General features: G+C 35.3%; 1 protein-coding gene across 1 annotated transcript in view; it reads right to left on the bottom strand.

The window, feature by feature from the left end:
• DNER (delta/notch like EGF repeat containing) overlaps positions 1-23326 on the bottom strand; it is a 134870-nt gene that overhangs the window by 20507 nt on the left and 91037 nt on the right. The window contains exons 7-8 of the mRNA XM_087739533.1: positions 19516-19629; positions 9304-9528 (exon numbers count right to left, since the gene is read on the bottom strand). Coding sequence (XP_087595659.1) covers positions 9304-9528; positions 19516-19629 — 339 coding nt within the window. The remainder of the gene's footprint in view (positions 1-9303; positions 9529-19515; positions 19630-23326) is intronic.

Here is a 23326-nt window from a genome sequence, read left to right as displayed (position 1 = left end):
TCTAGCCCATACTATTGTCCACAGAGTAATCCCAGAGGCACTTCGTACACAGTGGTTACTGCACACTCTTTTTCCTGTTGGCCTGTTATTTTATAATATTTGCCTGGTACTGAAAACAATGTATATTGGGACATTTTTTATTTGTTTTAAACAAAATCTTGCCTCTATTTGTCAATTTTGCTCAATGTTCTTGAAATTTCATTCTGATGAAGGTCTATGTTACATATTAAAGAAGCTGTTTCAAATATGCTCTCATATTAAAATCATCGTTTCGCAAAGAACAGTCATACAGAGAAGATATGTCATGGTATGTTAACAGTACATAAGGACACTCTTTCCACACCCCTACCATGGATTAATTTTGGTTAAATCAGTTAAATGTTTAACCTTCTTGACTTATCATAGCCGATGCTCCTCTCGACCTCCTATTAGTGTGATATAATACCATGAATATATACTTGTAATCTATAATATAATACTATGCATTGGAACAGCGTTTATATGCTTTTTAAAATCTTGATTTACTCATTACATATAGCTATAAAAGCAATAGATGGATGAGCATACAATAAATAAAGATGCCATGGGCATGAATAAAGATGCCAGGGAAAAGGCCTGAAATACCAAGTGTAGATTCTGCAGTGTGATTTTACTTCTTCAGATAATCTCTAGTTAGTAGCAAAATTTATAGACATGAAATGAGGGTATCTTTCATGAACAAAGAACCAGAGAGGGGCAGATTCTCATCTTAGTAAGTGGCAATCTATATTCATTCTCCTAGTCTAAATTTTCCCCCAAATTCTCACAGAACCATAGAAAATATGACAAATGCCATCTCCAGACACATTTCCATTCCCCCTCCCTCTTATGGATTATTAAAAATAAAACTGTATGAAGATACAACAGATGTTAGTACCACACAAGATGTATATGCAGTATTACCCATGTGATTTTGCACAAAATTGTCTTTTCATAGTAAATAGTTAGTTGGACTAGTAGGTTATTAAGAAACATTTCAGAACCACTTTCTCCAAAGCTGTTAGCCAGGTAATAAAGAATTAATTATGCTAAATGTTATGGGGTTTTTATTAACCTATGATGAATTTTATCTAGCTTAGGATAAAGGGAAATATCCTTATGTCATGACATCTGTAGCCAACATACAAACTACCAAAAGCAGAAAACTTAAAAAAAACCATATGGGAATGACCTGTGTTGAACACAGATGTAATTAGATATTTTGAGGGGAAAAAAAAAAAAGTTTTCCACGTGTTACACACTTCTCACCTTTCAAAGGGAGCAGAGGGAAATTTGTGACTGAATAGTTGTCTGGTTTCCAAAATCAATATGAACTATCGTATCGCCTCCTTAGGATTAAGACAGCCCACGCTGTCAGACACTGCACGCAGCGAGGGAAAGATATTTTCTCTCTCCACGAGAGGGCAGATCTCGCCCACACACGATTTCACCCTCACCGTCCTCACCCTGGTGCCAGCAGCTTCCTTCTGCTCTGAGGTGAGTGGCCAAAGTTCTGCGGTGGGACCAGGCACCCGAGGGAAAGGCGTGTTTCTTCTCATGGAGCTAAGAGGCACCATATCATTCTTCACTTGCGTTTCTCTTTGTATTACTGCTTTTAAATTATACTGATATATAAACCATGTATTATACTGAATTCATACATATATCCTCAAAAAGACCACATAAATAATTTCTATATTTTCATTAAATAATTTAGATGGAAACAGGAAAATTTTTCATAGATAATTTCAGAATAACAGACTCTAGTATAGTTGCTTCCTCTTTTTCTAGTAACATTGTGATTCTGCTGCTTTTATGTTCACAAGCAATGCCAAATACAGCTATTTGCACCTTTTGTGGTATATAACATTTCTGTGGACATATTCAGAAAGAAAGAAACAATACCTACATTAACAACACTTCTGCAACTGCTGTGTCCTGAGCAGGGAAAAAAACCACATTGGGCATTGCAGCTTTAAAAAGAGCAACTAATATTATTAAACTTCTTTTTTCCAGGTCACTAGAAATTGGATATGCCTTCAATAACAGCACCTTCATCAGCTCAAGCAGACCTTGCCAATGATGGTCCCATTCAGATGTGCTCTCTTCAGAGGCTGGGGAATGGACAAGGAACCTAAAAAAAAAAGAACCCTAAAATAAAGATGTCCCTACGTTACCTCTTCTCCCTCTACATGACTTTTTTCTGCTACTGGTCTTTACAAAGGCAGGAACAGATCTACTGCTACTCTCCTCTGGATTCCCAAATCTATCTTTCTCTTTCTTAAGCAACAGGGAGGCTGCCTTGAAGAGGCCAGGATATTTGCCTGATACTCTGGCATGGTCTTCAGACAGTTACATGCCGAGGTGCACTCTCTTTGCACATGGCTATGTTAAAATCCGCAAAGGGACAAAACGTGAAAGGGAACACACAATCTGTGTCATGCAGGCTGATGAGAACCCAGGGGTTTTGCCAAAGACTTCGAGAGCAGTTGACAGGGCAAAAGATACAGCAGTGCTCGCTAATGTCTTGAGAATATCTGCACTATCAGGTTAACCAAAGAGAGAGGGAGAAGCTTAGTATTCCTATTATAAATCAATAAAGAACAACGTTGGAAGTTTTTGAGGCTTTCTCAGACACTAGCTACTCAACAGTGACTCCCTGGGCTTATCCACACTTAACACTTCAGCAATTCAAGGCAGCAGGACAAAAATCCCACCTTTATGGGAAGACCTAATGGGATACAATGCAAGAGAGCTGTAACTGGAATTAACCTAAAGTCACTTCTGCCAGAGCTTGCATTTCCCGTCCCAGTTCCAAAATGTGGGAAGAGGAAAGACAGAGAAAAGAAAAATTGCTATGGCTATAAATGAATGTTGCAGTTGCCTCTGCAAAGGTGCTGACATAAACCTACTCTCCTGTAACCATCTATTAAGCAACATGAGCAAAAAATCAAGTGCAGAGAAAACCTACTTCACGGTACTACTTCTGAAGTTGCCGCCACTCCTCATACCCTGTGGAACTTTTCCGGACGCTTCTCTTTTTTTTTTTTTTTTTTTTTTTCCCCAAACGTTCTATTTGTGCTATCATATATAGTTATAAAGTAGAGGACAGATGTTAATGTCTGTACATGTGCTTTGCAGTTTCAAACTCCATACCCCTATGTCTTTAAGAAAGCCAAATGTAAAACTTTGCTGTGATATTAAGTTATTCAATTTCTAGATAGATTTCTTCACTTTGGGCCAGACAAAATTAAAAAGAATATATTAAATATTTGCATTTGAAATTGATAACAGCAGCTCTATTAAAATAATGGAGTGTAAAGAGGAAGAAACTGCTTTGGGATTCAGGGACTAAATAAATGTTCTATGAATAGACGCAATGGGATCCCACTGGTTTCATAAACCAGGCTCTAGGCGAGAAATCCAACAAACGAGCACAAGAATTTTTATCAACATTAGTTCTTTGACATGGGGTGAGCATGAAAACACAACACAAACTATGAATCTAACGTCCAAACACTGGGTATTTCTTTGTTACCTGTAAAGGGACAGGTGATAAGTATTAATAATTTGGGTGTGCAAACATATAATTAAAGATTTAAAGGTAAAGTTTCATGTGCAATTGAAAAATCACACATATAATACAAAGTAGGTATTGTTGCATAGGTTTTTGAATTCGACAGAGCCCTCTCAGCCGACATTTGAAAAAGAAGTATGTTCAACTTAGAAATAAATTACATTTTTTCCCTCCATTCTGGAAATGGGAACATTCAGAAGTATTAGACTGCTTTCCAAGTTAACTTATACAAATTAGCTTTTCTATACAAGCTATTACATGATGTAGATTATCTATAACAACGCTCACAATGAAAGCCAACAGACAAAAAAATTAGTAGTAAGTACCTGTTTGTGTGTATTCTGCAAATTGTGCAGAAATGCAAGTATAATAACTATCCTTTATCATTCCTCAAATCTGTACACTGGCCAAAAAAGCATGGAAACAAAACTGCCTACCAAGCAAGGAGACTTTCACAGACCTTGGGCTAATTGGAACTGTTTAAAATTCCTCTCTGTTTAATTTTTGAGGCAGAAGTAACACGGATGAAAATCCAGCTGACATTATGCCTGCTAGTAGAAACAGTGCATAAAGGAAGGATGGTATTCAGGTCACACATATAGGCAAAACTCTGCAGCGCTTTGCTTCTGTAATAAGAAATTATGTCCTCTGCCAAATACCTCAAAAAAAAAAAGAACATAGCATCCTAGAACTGAGCACAAAAAAAATAAGTGTCAGGTTCTAAATTTTTTGAAATAGTATGTTTCAGATATACCATATAAACAATATAGAAAAGAGTTCTAAAATGTTATTTAATAAACGTACCATTAATATAGCTAAAAAAAATAATGTGTATGAATTCAGGGACAAGTCTGAAAGTGAAAGACTCCTGTACAACGAAGTCAGTAGTCTAGGAGCTGGCACACTGATGCTGAGAGCCTGCAAGCCAGAAAGCCTCAGTGTCAAGAGGCAGAGATCATTTCTTTCCTACTAATGTATGGTAATATCTTTATGTAGTTCAATATGTTTATTATTAACCCTTGATAATGCTACTGAACTGCACACAAATTTTATTCATCCACTTTACAATTAATTGTAACAGAGATCATCAAAGTCTCTGCAGGCAAAATTGTAAACAGAATCCAGCTTTCTAATATACCAGAGACGTAACTCAGCCACTCTATCAAACTGCTTTTAGATGAAGATACAAAAAATGGGTTAGTCCATGCCCTATAGTTACTACTTCAGGGGTTTTTTTTAAGGAATTGGAACATAGGAATCCTCAAGTTTAATTGCTCATCTGCCTTACAGGCTATAATTACTCAAACCACTGGTGAAGTGTGTATTATGATGCTTTCTAAATGCTGATCTACAAAGTTGACTCCCATTTATCTACTATGCCTTTAACTCATAAGGAAATTCTCTGAAGGTAATTGGTTCAAATCCTGCTACTGAGATTTTTTAAAAAAATTTAAAACCCATAATGGTACATTCATAACAATGAAAAGGCATAACAGAACAAAAAAAATTCTGACTATTCCTACCTTGCTACCACTTAGGTGCAGTTCTTTAATGATCTTTTGAAATAAGTTATCTAAGTTTTTAAATTATTGACAGATTAATGATAAACTCTCATAATTTGGCCTTTAGTTCCACCTTGATATGAAGCAAGTAATATTTGTAAAGGGAAGTCCTTCTAAAACAAGTTGTCATTTTTAAAAGTGAAGTTTACAGCAGTCTACAAAATTTTGGGGAAAAACAATTGTTTTTTTTAAATACTTCCCATTAAATTTCACACATGGAGCAACACAAAAGAGTTCAATTAAAGAAGTACCATATATGGTCTTGGCTGCAGCCTCTATGCACAAATATTATTTGCACAAATAATATTCTTAAAATAAATATATAATAATATTCTTAAAAATAATATTCTTAAAATAAACACTCTTTAAATGCACGAATATTATTTAAATAAAAATAAGTTTCCATAATGTGAGACGTGTGAGACTACTTTTAAGTCCTGTGTGACACAAAATTAATTTGAACAAACCCAACCAACAACTTCTAATCAGGTTTAGGTGACAAATTTCAGGAAAAAAAGCTTTTATTTGTCCAAGAATACTTAACTAGCTTTCTGTTGTTTGAACCACAGGCAAAGAACATTCTGAAGAAGATTAAAACTTCCCTGGTTTACTTGGAAAAACAAATGCCTAGTTTTTCCTACCACAGACGACTCGGGAAAGGGTACTCGTGCTGGACAGCTCCCGATACTCCAGTTTAGAAATCGGATCCCTTTTTATACCGGAAATTTAGAAGAAAAATTTTTTACACTAATTGAGAAAGTCAGGTTTCTGTTAACTTGACGTATCTTCCCATTGCTTATACAACAGTAGAATATCTCTCTTTGTGTTTTGATGTCTACAATTCAAAGCATCTGAATCCTGACAATTCTTTTCAGAACTTCCCAGAGCATACACAGCACTGGTATTCTTAAAAAAGCTCTTCATCAATCTCTGTTTTTTTCAGCCAACTGTGGTTTCAGTCATATATTTAAAACCACTTAAAGATCAAAGGATATTGATACATTTTGATCACTTTCTTTGCTGCCCAGCATTAGGCAGCTCCTCGTCTCAATAGCTTCTCCATCCTCTGTAGAGATTTTTCTTGACCATGGCCTAACTGCTTGTACCATTCAATAGATGGAAAACCAGCAGCTTTCTGTTACAAATCTGAACAAGTTAACAAAATACTTGCTAGCCAATCAAGGAATAGGTTGATGGTACCAAGTAACTCTCACATTACTACCTGCTGAGCACTTTTTTTCCTGTCTTTCAGGATTTTTTTTTAACTTCAAACCTTTTTTCCTGTTCACTCCCTCTGCTATTTAGTCCTTCTGGGGGCTGGGTGAGGAGAAGAATATCCAAAATGAAGGGGTAAATATTAAACTATTCAATTCTCAGTTCTAAAAATGAATTTAGGAAAACAGCACCTGGCAATTTCAGCTACCTGCAATCAAAAAGATATTTTGTCAGACATGGAACTAATTATCAACTGAAATGAATTCTAGTTTGTGCTCTCAATAAGACAGGATATGCTAGCTCTATTTAAATATGATTAGGCCTGTTGCTCTTCATCTCAATACCTAATCCTTTTCTCTAAGGATTCCTCTATTATGCAAATGAACAGCAAAGCAATTAAACACTTCAAAAAGGAAGACTGAAAATTTGTAATGAAAGAATTATCATCTTCACCTCCTGAAATATATAAAACAAACCACATGTTAGGAAATACTCCTCTGCATTACATAATCCTATTCTTCTGTTCAGATGAAAACTGCCCACAGCATTCACAGAAACATCCCAGATGAAAACATTTGAGGTCACGTAAACATCTGGACCTATCTTGCCACAAAAATCTATCTGCCCTCTGGAAGAATTGAGGATGCTTCCTGAAAAACTGTCCGTAAAATGGAGGCTTCTTTTTTTTGTTGTTGTTAATTAAGTTAATACGTCTCAATGGTTAATTCTGACACCTTCTAAAAATGCTGGTTTAGTAGATTTCATTACAAACTCCCCACGTCCACAAATAAAACTAATCCATTCTGGTGGAGAAACAACTCAACACAAAATGCACAGAAAGTTAGTGTTTTCTATACCAGTTAAATTCAGACCTATCAGAATCAATGTAAGAAAACTAGAGAGTCTAGAAAAGTTAGGACTGCTGATTGAGCTGAGCTACAAAAATCAATTTTTTTCAAAAGGCTTTATAAAATTTAGTCAAAACAGACTTCACTGTTATATCATGCTCTGCATCAGGATAATTATATTATATATGCAGAAACTTTGTAACTGTACTAAGTACTATATAGCCAGTTGTCTAACCTATTACTAAAGGTATCTTCATTGCAAAAATCAAAACACACTGCAAGAAGAAAATTTCAGCAATAAAACTGTGAAACAACACAACTATGTTGTGGCCTCCCTCTCAGGACAGCATACATCAGTGAGAATCTTGCTACACAACACAATGCCTTATGCTGAGGTATTCATAACGCTGAAACCTGTTCTTACCACATTTATTGAATTAATGAGTGATGGCTTATTTTCAAAAATCAATCCATTATTCCTACAAAGTGATGAATGCTTTCATCCTTAAGCAGTTTCAAACTTTACTCTCAACATCTGGAATTTCCTTGAAGATCACACGCATCAGTTACTGAAAGCAACACTTTGAAATGTGCACTCAATATACCGTCCAAGACAAAGACATTAGCAGGTAATTCTTGTGTCTTCAGGGATCTCTCTTCAGATGAGATACCAGTTTTATGGGCTACGGAATCTTAGATAAAAGCTCACTCTTGAAGGAAAATAGGAGAGTTCTCTGTGTTTCACCTTGCTCTAAAGCCATAAGAAGCAGAAGCAGCAAGCAGTGACATCTTTCTTCCTCAAAATGTGAATAATACATGAAAGTCAAATTAAACAGTTAATTTACTTTCTTTTTGTCCTAAGCCTCACTATCCTAATCTGAGCTGTTCTAGGAACAGATTGTGGGCTTCTTTCTTGGGAGGAAAAGGAGAAACTTCTTTTTGGAAGAGAAAGAAGCTGACTTCTTTCTACGCGCAGGCTAAAAAGAAGGCATCTGGATGTGGCATGTACTAATGTTGAGACTCACCACCTATAGGAGTGCTTTCCTACTTCAGGCAGAACTTTTGTGATTGGTAGGATACCTCCACATCCTGCTAACTGAGAAGGAAGGAAAAAGAGCTAGAGCATTGCAGCTGGTTTCCCACAAGGCAAAGCAAAGCAGCAGAGAGAAGGTATTCCTCTGAAAGGAACTTCAGAGAACAACATGCACGTCACAGCGTTATGTATATGTAGAGCTACTAACTATCCAATATCACTCCTTAGCTTATCCCTTGTACACTGGGGATTTATCTTCCCCGTAACTGCTGCAGTTTTCAAGTTTATAGTTTTATAGGAAGAGACTTAAAAAAAAAAAAAACACTGCCAAAATTATTCAAATTAAAACAAAGATTATTGGTTTTCACTCTGTAAGTGCTTAAGTAGTAGTGGATGTGCAGCACATGATATCATTCATTCTAACTGCTACTTCACCTATTAATTATCATTGCTAAAACATACAGGGAGCTATAGGCATCCCAATATTCTGTTACATTGGTACAATGAAGCAAAAATTCCAGACACCATGCACTGTTAGGCTATATTATCAAACAGTTACCAGCTGAGTCTACTAGCTATGCTCATCTAAGCAGTATCACTGGAACTTCTGCAAACAGATAATTTATTTAAACATGGATGGCAGAACTAAACCCTTTGGGGTAACCAATTTTTTTTTCATTCTCCACTTTTGTTCAGCTACCTTGCCTGTTTCCACTCCTTTCCAAATGATCAGTGTCATATTTTCTATTCTCTCTACCAAATTTTGTAATTTCAATGACACCGATACCTCACCTTAAAAAGATTTATCTTGCAGACTGTAGATATCAACCAAGCCATATGGATCTCAGTGGGTATTTTCAGTGCTAACTCTGCAATTTTTGATTTTCCAAATGTAACATGTAGATTCCTACGATCATTATTCTAAACAGATAGAACATCTGCTCAATGTGTTCTATATACTGAAAAAAAAAGGAAGTAATTTTAAACTATATATTGGAATCTACATATAAAAATACTAGAAGATTTACAAAACATATAGCTGGTACAAACCAGGGATACAGAGGCATTTGTAGCTAGTTCCAACACTGCGACAAATGCCATGTGCACAAGGATTCAGAGCGCAGAAGTCAATCAGCTGAGCACAGGTAGGTCCTGTAAATCCAGGACTACAACTGCAGGAGAAGGCAAGTCTATCTGCATAACAGGTTCCATTGTTCTGGCAGGGAGATGATGCACAAGGGTCTATTTTGTCTTCACAAGAGGTTCCTAAAAACCCTAAAAGAAATAAATGGTTTTGATAAGTAAACATTCTGGTATGCATACAATTTTAATAACTAAAGCAAGTTAAAAGTAAGCCATTGACATATCTATACTCCTATTTTTTTACTCTATGAAAATTACAAAAATACAGACCTCCTATATATATTCAACTCTAATTTTATCCATTAACATGTTATGATAGAAGATGTTTCAGACAGAATCATACTATCATATGATTAAGACAGTGAAGTGCAAAAATATTTGTTGAATCTGACAGTGCTTATCCACTTTACAAAGTGTATCTGGCTAGAAAAGCAGAAGACATTTTCTAAAGATCAGGAACAGATTAGCCTGGAAAAAAAAAAAGCCAAAAGTGACCGTTTTTCATTTCTGTTAATGCTTTTGTTAAGAATAACAACCTCTAAAGCAGCACATGAGTTTACTTGAGCTTCAATAATTTAGAAGATTACCTTTCACAAGAACATACTTCTTATTAGCAGGAGAGACAATGATTTATTGAAGCAACACCAGGTAAAAATTAGACATAAAGAAAAGGATATCCTTGCAAGGGAGTTGTTTTAATCAGATGTAAAAAATAATAACATTTGAACAAATTGCAGTATACTAACTATAGTTTTTATCACATACACATACATCACATACATAGCAATGTGAAGCATGGTTATTGTACCCAAAAGCAAGGCAGAAAAGAATATTCAACTTCTAGCACCCCTCCAAAAAAAAAAAGAGCAAACTGTCCTTTCCATTCAACTCTAACATTTTTTTATTAGTATCTGGTCCATTCGTACAGACCATCACTTTTCAGACTCAAAATTCCCTGGAATATCTTACATTGTAGAACAGCTCTTAAAATTACAATACGCTAATCACTGGGGATGAGAAATTAGGAGCAAATCAGGCCAACCTCCACCCAACACCCATCAAGCCAGCTTTACGAATCTACTCTAACAGAAAGTGTAAACCACTGCAGTTGTGCCAGTCTAAAAGACAAAGAACAGACCGCATTGCCAGTGCTACCCAGGAGATTGCAGGAAGATTTCAGACAGCAAAGAAAACAAGTAAATGCATGAAAAACTATTCTAGGATTTGAAAAATATTTAATCAGAAAGAGAGAAAAACAAATTTACAAAAAAAACAAAAACAAAAACAAAAACACCAAACCACAAAATGTGCCCAATGGTGAGAGAAAGGATCAAGATGGATGAGATGTCTGTTATACAGCAGCCTGCCAACAACTCCGAGCATGAAAACAAATAATGGCAGGTGACACTTTGGATTAACACTCAATATCGAAATCTTGTCCCTGATGGAATGAAGCAGATTTTTGGCCTTACTTCTATAGTTTTTGTATCTATAAAGTCTCTCTGCTGGATTAAAATCAGTTGATGTATTAGAACTGAACCCCTATATTGTATAAAGCTTATGAAGAATACCAAAATTGAGACTAAATACTACATTCAATACATACTTTACAGCATCTTATTATCTTCTACTGACTCAGTAAATATTTTTGTTATCAACAATGTCATTCCACATTTCAAGCAAAGTACAATTCATCAGGAAACAGTTTTTGGTTAATTTTGACAGATATGTTACTTTCAGGGCATTTTGATTTTCTTTCTTTTCTAATTATTCATGATTCACATTCAGGTGAGTTAAACTGTAACTTTGTTTAACTGTAGTTCTAGCACCGTAATCATGGGCAGCAAGTCAGGAGCTGGCATTTCTGAAAGCAAGCGCATAAGAAATAGATTAATTTACATTTTAAAGCATAACAAAAAAAACCCCAAACATGTACTAAAAAGTTCAAATTCTACAATTTGTTCTTGATTGATTCGATTTGTTGAAAAGCTGGGCCAGAAAGATCAAGTGAACTGAGCATAGTCTGTCAACTTGATGGAGCTCCAAGACTTCAAGAGTGAGTGAGGGCTGAGATCATCAGCCTAAAGATGTTAAAGTTTCCAGCACACACACAGACACACAAAATGAGACTGGCAATTAATTTTGAATATCCTGAGAGTTTCCTCAAGGAGACACGCTCCATGTTTTATAGATCAGAAAAGCTCAGCGAACTGCATCAGAAAGAGGGGGAAATGGATATTAAACAAAGGTGAGTAACCCACACGGAGTGCACTACGGGGATCTACTCAGAGAATTAACAAAACTTAGATTATTGTAACTAAGAAAAAGATGGAAAGGCCACAACTGCCCTGTGAGTTCCAGACAAAACTAGGATATTCTTGGGTACTGTTAGTAGCAGGATTTTAGTAGCATCCTCATAATATTAGGTCCTGGACAAATGACTTGAAAAGCCACGTTTCCCTCATATGTTCATAAGTCTTACGCCAGACCTATGGAATGAAAAACAAAGAAAAAATAATCCAATTTTAAAAAAAAAGTAATAAAAAAAAGAAACAACCTAGAGATTGAATTTTTAACAATTTAGTCATAAGTAACTCAGCAACAGACCAGGAAAGAAAAGCAAGTTTGGCAGGGCACAGGCAAAGAACAGAGGCAAAAGCCTTCTGCCATCTCCATTTTGCTAACCCATGGCTCAGATTGCTTCATGGGCTTTATCAGGACCACCTGCACAGCAACGTTGAAGAGGGAGAGCTTAAAAACAGATATTGTGGAATCCTATATTAGACGTTCCTGCTGTAGATAAGTGCATAACCATCAGAAACTAAAAAGAACGGAAACCCTAAAATCAAGAATCTAATTCCAGCAATGGTTTGCTGACAATTAAAAAAGCCTGTACTGTTATCATAAAATCCCAGACAGATTTAAAAGAATCTGCAAGGACTTTTAACTATTACCAGGAGGAGATCAGCCAATAAGTCTGGTGAAATCTCTATACTAACTCTGAAACCGGATTAAAAAGGATCAAGGAGATCTGAGGTCACACAATGACACTAATGCTGCTCCACTACAACCTTTGCAATAATCTTCCCTACAAAGAGAAGCTTACTGGCAGATGGCTAATGTTTCAAGTGACAAAGCACTTCAAGAACATATGCAGGTTTAAAATATCCTAAAACATGTTGCCCTTGTGCTATCTTTGACTGCACTGTGAAATATGTTTAGTTGATTCTGGAAGTTCAAGTCTTATGTATGAGTTAAATATCCAAAAATATTCAAAGCAGCAGTAGTTACACATCCAAATTGAAGATCTATTATTTTGGTATTTCTAAATGTACATTTAAGTCCATATCAATAAAACTGTTGAAAACAAATAATGCTAATAATAATATTAAAAATCAAATTCAGAGGTGCATTGATTGAAAGCAGAATAAAATGCTGTAGAAAAAAAAAATCAGGATTATTTATCTGCGGATAAATATCCCCTGAATTGTTTTCAGCCAGCTAACACAACCCCAACCCTGCATCTAGTTCATTATTGGTGTAACAGGGACATGGCTGAAATGTAAAGACTACTGGTGATTTGAAAGATCTGAATGCAAAATTTACCAAAGGAATAACATGGAAGGTAAAGGGGAAAGGCAATATTAGAAAAGATTTATACTGCTAAAAACCACAATACAATATTTGTGCTTAGATGGATCAGACCATTTGGCTAGCTGTCAAGAAGAATAGATGTAGTAAGTCAGGTGATATTCTTCATATATTGCTATAGTCCTCCAGGGCAATGATGGAAACTAGATCAGAAAATGTTTTCAGAGATAGAAAAGCTCTGGATAAAAGCCAGATTTCTCATCATGGTGGGATTTTAATTACTTGGCTACTGAAAGTAGAAGAGCCATGTACAAATCAAGCAAGTTCAACATTATCTGAAGATACTGTACAACTGCTTTTTATACAGTCTGCAGAACAACCAACTTGCCTGAATGTTATGTTAGACCTAATTCCAAGAATTACACAAATGTGAAAAATTAAGTTTGTGAATTTCTAGGACTAGGGATTACAAAATCTTTAGATTTGAAATACAGGGATAAATATTAAAAGAAATACAGGCAATTTATTATTTTCCCCATAGAAAATTGGTTTATGAGGAAATACAGGATGTCTGATAGAATGTCACCAGAATTCTGTAAAGGGAAAAAAAATACTCATCATAAGGAAACAAGAAATCATTAAAATGTAGTTCTAAGATTTTTATTGAAAAATAAATCCTAAATAAAAACCTAGCTAAGTCTTAACAGACAAAGATGAACAGAGGTTAGACCCATTAAAGCATTAAGGAGAAGTCTATTAAAAAATGGGAGCAATTTGGGAAGATGCCAGGTAAAAACATTAGATTAGCAGAAAGTACCAGAAACTAAACAGCCATAAAAATTTTTAATTAACAACAAAATGTTCTTCAGGTAAATTAAACTCTCTTATGGCAATATAAGGATTCTGCATTCTCTAATCACCAGTAACCCTGGGAAATCTTCAATACACAACAGCTGTGTGACCTAGTTTCCTGGAATCAAGATAATAAATAGGTTTATTGTACGTAAACCTAAAGAAGTTAGAATCACATCTGCAAGATACATTATAGAAGAAGGCTTTTACATGAACAATGAAGCCCAGAAAAAGTGAAGACCTTGAAACTTAAACTATTCTTAATCTAGGCAAATAACTTCTGTTCTCCCAGTAAATTAAAATTCATGGTGACAATGTACATTTTCTAGCTGCTATTGCAAATCAACACATATGAATCACAACTTAGCATCTTCTATAGCTGTCAAACTTTTTTTAAACCACAGAAACCACAATAAGAGCATTCACAAATTTGCTGCTTTCCAGTATTTCCAGAAATACCCACAGGTATTTCAGGGCACTGTTGCTCAGTGTGTTGCCTAGCTGTAGTCACCTGCAGCTAGTCAAATCAAATTGTCAATAGTAAAACAAAATCAGCCCCGAAATGTGAATTTCAAGTAATCTATATGTTAAACTCCTAATCATAACATTGTTTTCTCTCTATCTCCTTCTACAGGATGGCTATGAAATCCATTATTGCTGATGAGTATTTTTCAAAAATATATTAATCTGAATGAAAAGATTTCTGCCACTTCTGTCAGAGCAGGTGACCTCCGCATAGAGAAAGTAGCAAAATCCCAAGAATCCAAGCCAGTTTCATGTTGTTGTCCAGCTCAATGCTTGCTATTTTTATCAAAGGTTAATGTTTTCCTGTAACACTGAATGCAGTTCATCTACGCACATCATCAGGACATTAAAATTACATGTAACAGAACTTCAGAAACATCTTGCAAAAGAAGTTTAGTTCTTTGTTATAATAACTGATCTCCACTTTGCTCATTGTTACCTGGCTTTATTCAAAACCATATTCCACTACTAATTTATTTTAATTTTATCTTATGAGCAAAATTAACAAAGACTCTCCAAGCGTTTAAAATATGTCAAATATATTTATATACACACAAGTACCAAGTCTTTCATTCTGTCAACTTTACAAAATTTGCATGTGTAAGGAACAGATTAGTGGGACTTGCATTTCCTCACCACATGATCAGACAATTTCCATACACTTTTTTTTTTTTAAACTTTTGACAAAGATTTCGATGACTTTAATAACTATATCAGTAAGGATAACTAGTTTCTCCACCACCAAAACATCTATTGTAATTACATTTACTTACTCCAACCAGCTTTTTTATGTTTCTAATTACTATTTGTACATTGAATTCCACTTCAGGGTGCTTTGAGATTTTACATAGCTTCTCAGTAACTTAAAGAAAATTAAGTGACCAAATTTATAAACTGACGAGCTGTACTCCAATCAACTCAAATTAATAACTTCATTAATATTGCTGTCAGTACAGTAGTATGTTATACATTAGAATAAGTGGAAGAAAATCAGAGGAGACATTTAAGAGTGATTCGGGTATTTATGGAATCATTCTGAATATAAATTTCAAATATCCATGTTCAGGTTGACAGATGTTTACTATGTGTAGGTTTTTAGAATGTCTAGAAATTTCTTTGCATGATCATTTGAAGGTAATATTTGCTAAATGTATGTTTATTATCATGAAACTTTAAAGAAGATGATCAAAGATCCCTACCCCATTGTAAGTACAACATCCCAAACATCCTTTTCACAATAATAAAGAGTCAAAATTTTGAACAAATTCTTCAGTCCTTAGTATTGCTTAAGCTCTTCACTATAAATTTGAGTTTAAAGTCCAGTTTTCTCTTTAGTACAAGTGACTCAACAACTTCAGATAGCCATTTATTTTCTGACATATTTTGGACATTGAAATCTACAATGCATCACACAAAAAATGGAATCTTTCTTTAGTAAAGGACCCATAAGACAGTAAAATTGTCTAAAGAATAATCATGAAATGTTCATATCTGATCTAGGCTGCTTTTTAGTGCCTCAGATCTCACCTTCTGTAAGTTATCACACACTTCTTTCATGAACCACAGATCTCAGCTGTAAAAGAAATGCACGATCTCGAGATCATTCCTTATTGTCTCCATCTCATTCCTTTTTCTGCCATCTTTTTCTTTTCCCTTTGTGATACTTTCCATCTTCTCTTATCCTTTTCTGCCTAACCACATTATATCTCCAGTCTTTTAGATATTACACATATATAAGCTCCTTGGCTACCTTTCCCCCACTGTGCTAAATTAGCACTACGGAAAGAAAGACCTCTTCTCAACAAGCAATTACTATTAAGCACAGCAGGAGAATAAGAGCAGAGCAAGACACCTCACTTAAATTCGAAACATATCATGGGGTTTTGGTAGGGGTTTTTTTAATGGAAAATTTGAGGACATGCTAAAAATAGCAAATCTGCAAGTTATTGCATCTGCAATTTTCAATTAACTATCCTTTGTTGTATTTACAAAAATAACCAAATCTCTTCAAAACCCAGACAAAAACTCTCAAAATATGCCTCTATAATAGGATAATACCGCAAAACAATAAAGAAAAATCATGGGAAATACAGTCTTTAGTAAATTTAGACAATATATTTTATTACATCAACCCTTTCTTTCCCTCCACAAAATATCTGAATTCCTGAGCTCGTTGGCATTAGTGAACTTCCAGAACAAGATGGAAAAGCAACACCTTATTACCCAATACATCCATTAGGCTACTCCAGAGCAATAGCACTGGCCCTTGCAGACAGACTGTGTCACTTCTGCACCAACGCTCTCCCCTCTTTATGGTGAGGACATGAGTAGGAAGCACAGCTACATAACTTCATGGGAAGCATTTGCTCTTTGAAACAACAGTAATTATTAGGGAGTCAGGGAGAACTTTTGGGACTGCTCTTGAGTTATCACAGGCTCACTCAAGAGCAGCAACCATGCACACAAGATGACATTTGTTCCTGCAAACTTAAGAATTAATTTCTCACGTCCAAGGGACTGAGATTCAGACATGGTACGTACAAGACTATTCTTTCTAAGGGAAATAACACTGGGCAGTCCAGAAAGTGATTCCTGAAACTTTCTATCCCCTCCAAAGCCTTTTTCTGCATTGGAAATAATACAGGTCAATGTATGAAAACTGATTTTAATAAGGGTTGTAAATATATTTCAGTAAAATTTTTTTCTTATGTTGTCCCAGTGCTTTTTGAAAACATTTATACCATATGAGCCTGTCAGACATATAAATAAGCAATCAGAGTAACAGCTCTTCCCCCAATTCTATCCTTGCTCTATAACATGGCTGCTCTTGGAAACATGGAAGTGATACTGGGAGACTAGAACTGGTAACTCTGCACACAAAGTGTCAGACAGGTGACCCAAAAAACATGTTTACGTAACAACAAAGTCTATGAGCAGAGAGGTACTTCTTGAAGTGGCTAAGCAATTGTAATTTTTTTTTTTTCTTTCCTCTGGAAGGGTCAAAAAGCACATCGTATCTTTAAGGAAAGTCCAGAAACTATAGAAAACCTCAAGACTCCAAGCAGAAAAGGAGCACAGGTTTGTAACACATAATAAGAATAGAAGTGCCAACAAACAAAAATACCAGAATACTGAGAAAATGGTACCAATGTGCCCAGAAAGAAAAAGAGCAAAGCATACAGCCTAAATACCAAGATAGTACAATGACAGTGCCAAAATAAGCCTACTTAAAGCAGAGCACACAACAGAAACAATTGGAAACTTATCAAACACAAATATGGATCAGTGGCAAAGAAAGGAGCAGAAGATAAATATTCAAGAAACAAAGCAGGCAACAAGACTGCAGGACCAAGTGGCATAACACAGAGATAACCAAACACAAGTAAAACTGAGAAAAGAGAGTGCAAGTAACTTGGTTCTCCTGCAGCAGAAAAGCTGCTATCAGTAGGAATGCTCCACATCAAGCAGTGGCACATCAGATAATTCTCCATCACTCTCTTTGGGGAGAACAGCTCTGGAAGGAGATGAAGGGAAGGTTTTCCTCTCCTGTGCTCCAGGTCTCCCACACGGCACAGGGAAATGGCACAGGGCCCTTGGCGCAGCCAGCTGGTGCACTTGCAAGAGCAGCATTGCTGCTTGCGGCTGTGCCAGGCCCTGCGGGCCAGGCGGAGCTGGCAGCCTGCCCCACTCCCGTTCACAGGCTAATTGCCGCTGGCATGAGCTCCTTGAGCAGGAGAACAGCCACAACCCCACACAGCAACCAAGCCATAAATGCCTTTTAGCAAGGCACTGAAGAGCTGTGCTACAAGCACCGTATCCCAGCCGCAGCACCACAGCACACCCACAGCAGAGGATGGGTGATGTGGCCATCTAGGGACCTCAGCCCACCAGTAACCCTGTCCCATGGCCAGTGTCTCAAATGATGGTAGGAGAGAAGTTGAGAGATGGTTAAAATATTCATTAATAGGTCATCAGAAGCAAGCAATTAAGGTATGCCACACACAGAAACAACTATGGCAGTTCTAAAACAACCAAAAATCCCAGTAGTAATTTTTCCAAGCATTTATTATTGGAAAGATCATTTCCTGCAAAGCATCCTTAAAGATCCTTGAACAGATTTCCTAAGAAAAATGCAAGTAAGTTATTGACCAAGTCTAACATCTAATAATTTTCTCGCTGAATTTTGCTACTGCTTATAAGGCAAACAATTTTCAAAATTCTTCCGAGAGATCTGCACTGCTGTCAAAATGTCAGAGTGTGTGTTTCAACACAGCTGTTAAGTGGGTCACTCATTAAAGCATAACACTCTAGAAAAGCAAGGAATCGGTCTAAAGAAATTACAAATAATCTTCATTATTAAGCAAGTATATATTGCTGGAGCCATTATCAAAGACTTGTACCCTTAGAGCAAGCATAAGGTGCTGGCAGAATAAAAACAACATCCGAAGATCAAGTACGAACAGAAATATAATTAGTTCAAGGTTCTAATCTTAATTATAAATAACTAATAGAAGGTGTCATAATTGAGAGCTTTCACTCCTGATAATTTTTTTTATGAGCAATTTAGGCATCTGCCATGCCAGTCAGCAAATTGTTATGAAAGCATACACTTTAGCATTGTGGTGTCCTCATTTCACATAGTTAACATTTACAGTGTTTGCCAGTGCGAATCACTGAAAGGCTTTCATGTAGAGAAAGGAGTAAGTCCAAATAGAAAGGAGAATGAATTAAAACTTTGGGCATTTGAAATAATTCCTTTAGTTTTGAATTATTGCTCTTGCACACATTTTAGCCAACTGACCCATATGCAGAAATATGCAAATACTGCAAAGACCACACCCTACGTCTCCTCAGGTTCACCTTTCTCACAGTGCTGGAGCCTGATTTCTACTGTAGAGGTGCCAGAGAATGAGAGAATATTTCTGCACCACGTATAAACTGAACACTAAGCTCCCACCATACTTCATATGCTATTGCTGATTATACAAAGATTTCTCATCTGGATTTTTTTTTCTGCTTACAATTATGGCCTAAGGCGCAACTTTAAAAATATTTGAATATATATATATAAATATAACTGAAAATTTAGACTAAGTACACCCCACAAAACACCGATTTGTATGAGGTACTAGATAGGTCTTTGCTGTTTACCTTCTGGGCACTGACAACTGAATCCACTGATGTTGGATGAGCAGGTACCTCCATTTTGGCATGGCTGCTGGATGCAATGATCAATCTCTGACTGGCATAGCTCTCCGGTGTAACCTACGAAACAGCACACAGCATTCAGAAAACATAACGAAAATGAGGTTTTATCACTAAATGTATTACTAGGTCATTCAAACAGTTTTCTTGAATAAAATTAACCAAAGTAAGAAATAGAATCCAGGACAGTCTTCTAATTTCTTATAAAATGAGATTTTTAATTAGAACTTATACTTCACTGGAGAAACATAAATAAGTAGTGGAAATCTAGAGATTGTATCAATTGTATTTTACCAGCAGCAATATTCTGACAGCACTAGTATAATGGAGGTTGGTGCTGGGTCCTCATCAGCACCCATATAACCAAAAAGAAGTAATTTTTGAATGGTTTTCAAATACATCTTGAATCTCAAGTCAATAATCTTTAGCAAGACTTTAAACAAGACTTGACATTATGAATTATTTGTGCATATGCTGAATGACTGTCATTTGCTCCTACTTCTGGGCTTCAAAAAGAGTGTTTATTTTAAGTGGGAGCTGTGAAGAACTGCTCAGCACAGTTGCAAACTCTTCCAAATAAGCTCCTATAAGTTCACAAGCTACAGATTGTGTGTACTGTACTATTTGACCATAAGTTTGCTTTGTTCCATATGTCTGATGTCTATAACACATCCCCAAAAATGAACAAACTTACAAAAGACAATCTAAATGATTAAACACTCCAAACTTAAATTCCTTAACAAATACCCCACATTCCCCTTTCTAATTTTTATTTACCTCCAAGAAACTATTTTGGATGCATGGCTGAAGAAGAAACTAGACACTATACACAGAGGCATTTTATTTTTCAAAAGGAACCCTACATAGAATTGTAAATATCTTTCATAACAAGCATGTTTAACACAATGGCTGGTGTTAAAGACCAGTAAGCTATGACTAGGTGAAACTGTTAATACACTGCTATGAACAGGTATCTAAGACAAAGATCCCAAGGTGAGACAGAGGACATGCCTGGACTAGGATTTTGCTTATGCAGGGGAGAAAAAGAAAAAAAAAAAACACCTTCTTATTTTGATTAAATAATTCTTTTTAATGCAATCAAAATTATCATTTATAAGTCTTTTGTGCAGGCTAATACTTATACCTGTTCAAATCTATTGATGTCACCATAAAACAGATTGTTATACTTGGAGCTGCTAGAGCACTACTATAGAAAAGGATGTATACGACTTTCCTCTCTGTGTACCTTACTGCTTTTATATACTATAGAGAGCTAAATTATGATCCCATTTTCTGCAATGCAAAACCTGAAAAAAGAAACTTTGTTGTCTGTTGTGTCTGGACTAATGCCCATAAATCACCTAAACTGGAGAAAAATAATGAGGCTGAAAACCAGTACTGTGCTCTCGTGAGGTAGCTCCTCTGGACCAGATTGAAGCACTTGGAGGGACATCAGCCTCACTCTGGATAACTAGTGATGTTCTGTAATTCTAATTGGTCTCAAATTAACATAAAATTTACAAAACCAGTAATAAAGTGTTACAGAAGACTACATCAACTGATTTTTTTCATCTATAGGCTTCATATTTTTTCAAGTTCTCACATTGAGCTGATTATTTTTATGAATCGTAACACAGTATTGAATATGCTTAACTCATTTAAACATTTTTCCATCTTCAAAATGTTACCAAGTAAAAATTACACTGGAATTCAATGTGTATCCAAAAGAATGTTGGCACAGAAAGGCAGAAATTATTGTGTTGCTCTGAAGCTTGCTACAAGAATCTGACTTCCTGCAATTGTCATTATAGCTTGTGGGAAAACTCATCAGAAATAATAGTTTATGTCAGCTTTACGAAAATAAGTAGGTCCCATCTTCTTATTATTTATAGGGCATGTTTTGTCCATCTGAAAGAGAATATGATTTGGGAATTTCATAGCAAATATGTTGCAATTGCTACAAATTAAGAGGTGCTAAGCAATCACTATGGGGGGGAAAAAAGCAGTTTGCTGGTGAGATACACTTTAAAAATCTTTACACCTATTCATTTTGTGCTGATACTTATGTTTGTAACATTTCCTTTTATCAAGATATGGGAAACATGATCCTGTTCACATACAAATGTTTCTGAAACTTGCATATGGAGATATTTACGATAATTAAACACTTATCTACCATTTTCTTTAAAAAATTTTTCCATATGCAATGAATATGTTTTAGAAATTCACAGTTCTATGAAAACAGCTAGTTTTCCTGACTATTTTTTGATGTGTGGGCACAAATTTGGGGAAAGAAAATTATGGGTAGAAACACAAGCCACTTAAGTTAACAATGATTAAGCCACCTGAATAACATTAGGTATTTGCTATTAAAAAAATTAAGGAAAATTATTTTTAAAAAATTAAAAGATAAACCTAAACATAAGTGTTAAGGCCATGAAGCACACCTTGCAAGTTTTAGAATGTAATAAATGACGTTAACTATATTTGGCTTACTGAAGATTTACAGAGGGACTTGATCACGCTGTCATTCAGAAGGGAAGCCTTCACATATGGAAACCAAATAACTTCATTCTATCTATTGTAAGCTTTGGTTTATACCATGAGAAGTAGGAAGGGGTTTGTAGAAGGAAATATTTAGAATTTTGAATTTTCTTTTTTTCCCCCAATAGGAGCTAACAATTGTTCTAGAGACAAGGAGAAGAAACAATTATGAAAATAACAAGGTATAAATTATATTTTAGAGAAATAGTATTTAAATGGAAAGAATAAAATCCAAAGTTAAAAGACAATAAAGACATTAATGGAAGTACATATTTCCAAAATATGTAAGAGAAATAAATTTTGTTCAAGAAATTGTCATTATCTTAGTCATTGTTTCCTGCCATCTCATGGTATCAATTTTTCTATAATCGTGTTAACACTTTCTGAAGCAAGCAATTGAAATGCCTGTCCCTAATAGTGACTACTTTTTTAACTCATAGGGAGCTTTGAGGCCAAATATAAAAAAAAAAAAAATAAGCAAGCACTTGATGCAGATACCTGGAATCGTAGTAAATGAAAAAACCCTTAGGATTTTATATTATTACACAAATAAAGTAACATTTGTTTTATCAAGGCACTATAACTTGTAACTCCACAGTAGAAGCATAAAATATCACAGACTTAATCTGAGTGTAACAATGGCAGTAATGTTCACCTTTGGAGTGTTGTACATAAGTGGGAAGTATATTTATGTTACTCTGCAAAACTTAGCTGTACAACTTCAAAATATTAAGTTTTCCTAGTGGAAACACTCTTAGGCTTTACAATAAGCACATCAGAATTACCATAAGGATTCCCCCTAAAGCTTTTTTACACAACTAAAACCAAGAATTCTGAAGTATGTGAAAAATATTTTATATTAAAATTATATTCTGATAAAAGTTTTGTTTTCATTAAATTTGGGTAGGTTTTTTTAGAATCATTCTTGTATTTCTTCTGAGGTAGGGAATTTCAAAAAAGAAATTTAGCCTAACAGTACTTAATGTAGAACATTTTCCAAGATAGTTAAATCAATAAAAGTAAAAAACACAAACATAACAAACACATTTTTTCTTTTCTAATTAGAAACTACTTGTCAAAATCCAAAAGAATTCTGAATCAACCATATTCAACATGACAGTAACGGTAGGGATTGTTCAAACATTTGAAGTTTGTTCCACTCTGATCTTTCTCTTCTCAAATTTAAATCATTATTCCACTGTATTTACATATC

This window comes from Nipponia nippon, unplaced genomic scaffold (genome assembly GCF_047370975.1).
Source record: "Nipponia nippon isolate SJK-2023a ecotype South Korea unplaced genomic scaffold, ASM4737097v1 scaffold_7, whole genome shotgun sequence".
NCBI lineage: Eukaryota > Metazoa > Chordata > Aves > Pelecaniformes > Threskiornithidae > Nipponia > Nipponia nippon.
The sequence above is the reverse complement of the archived record's forward strand: the minus strand, read 5'-3'. Positions and strand labels throughout refer to the sequence as shown.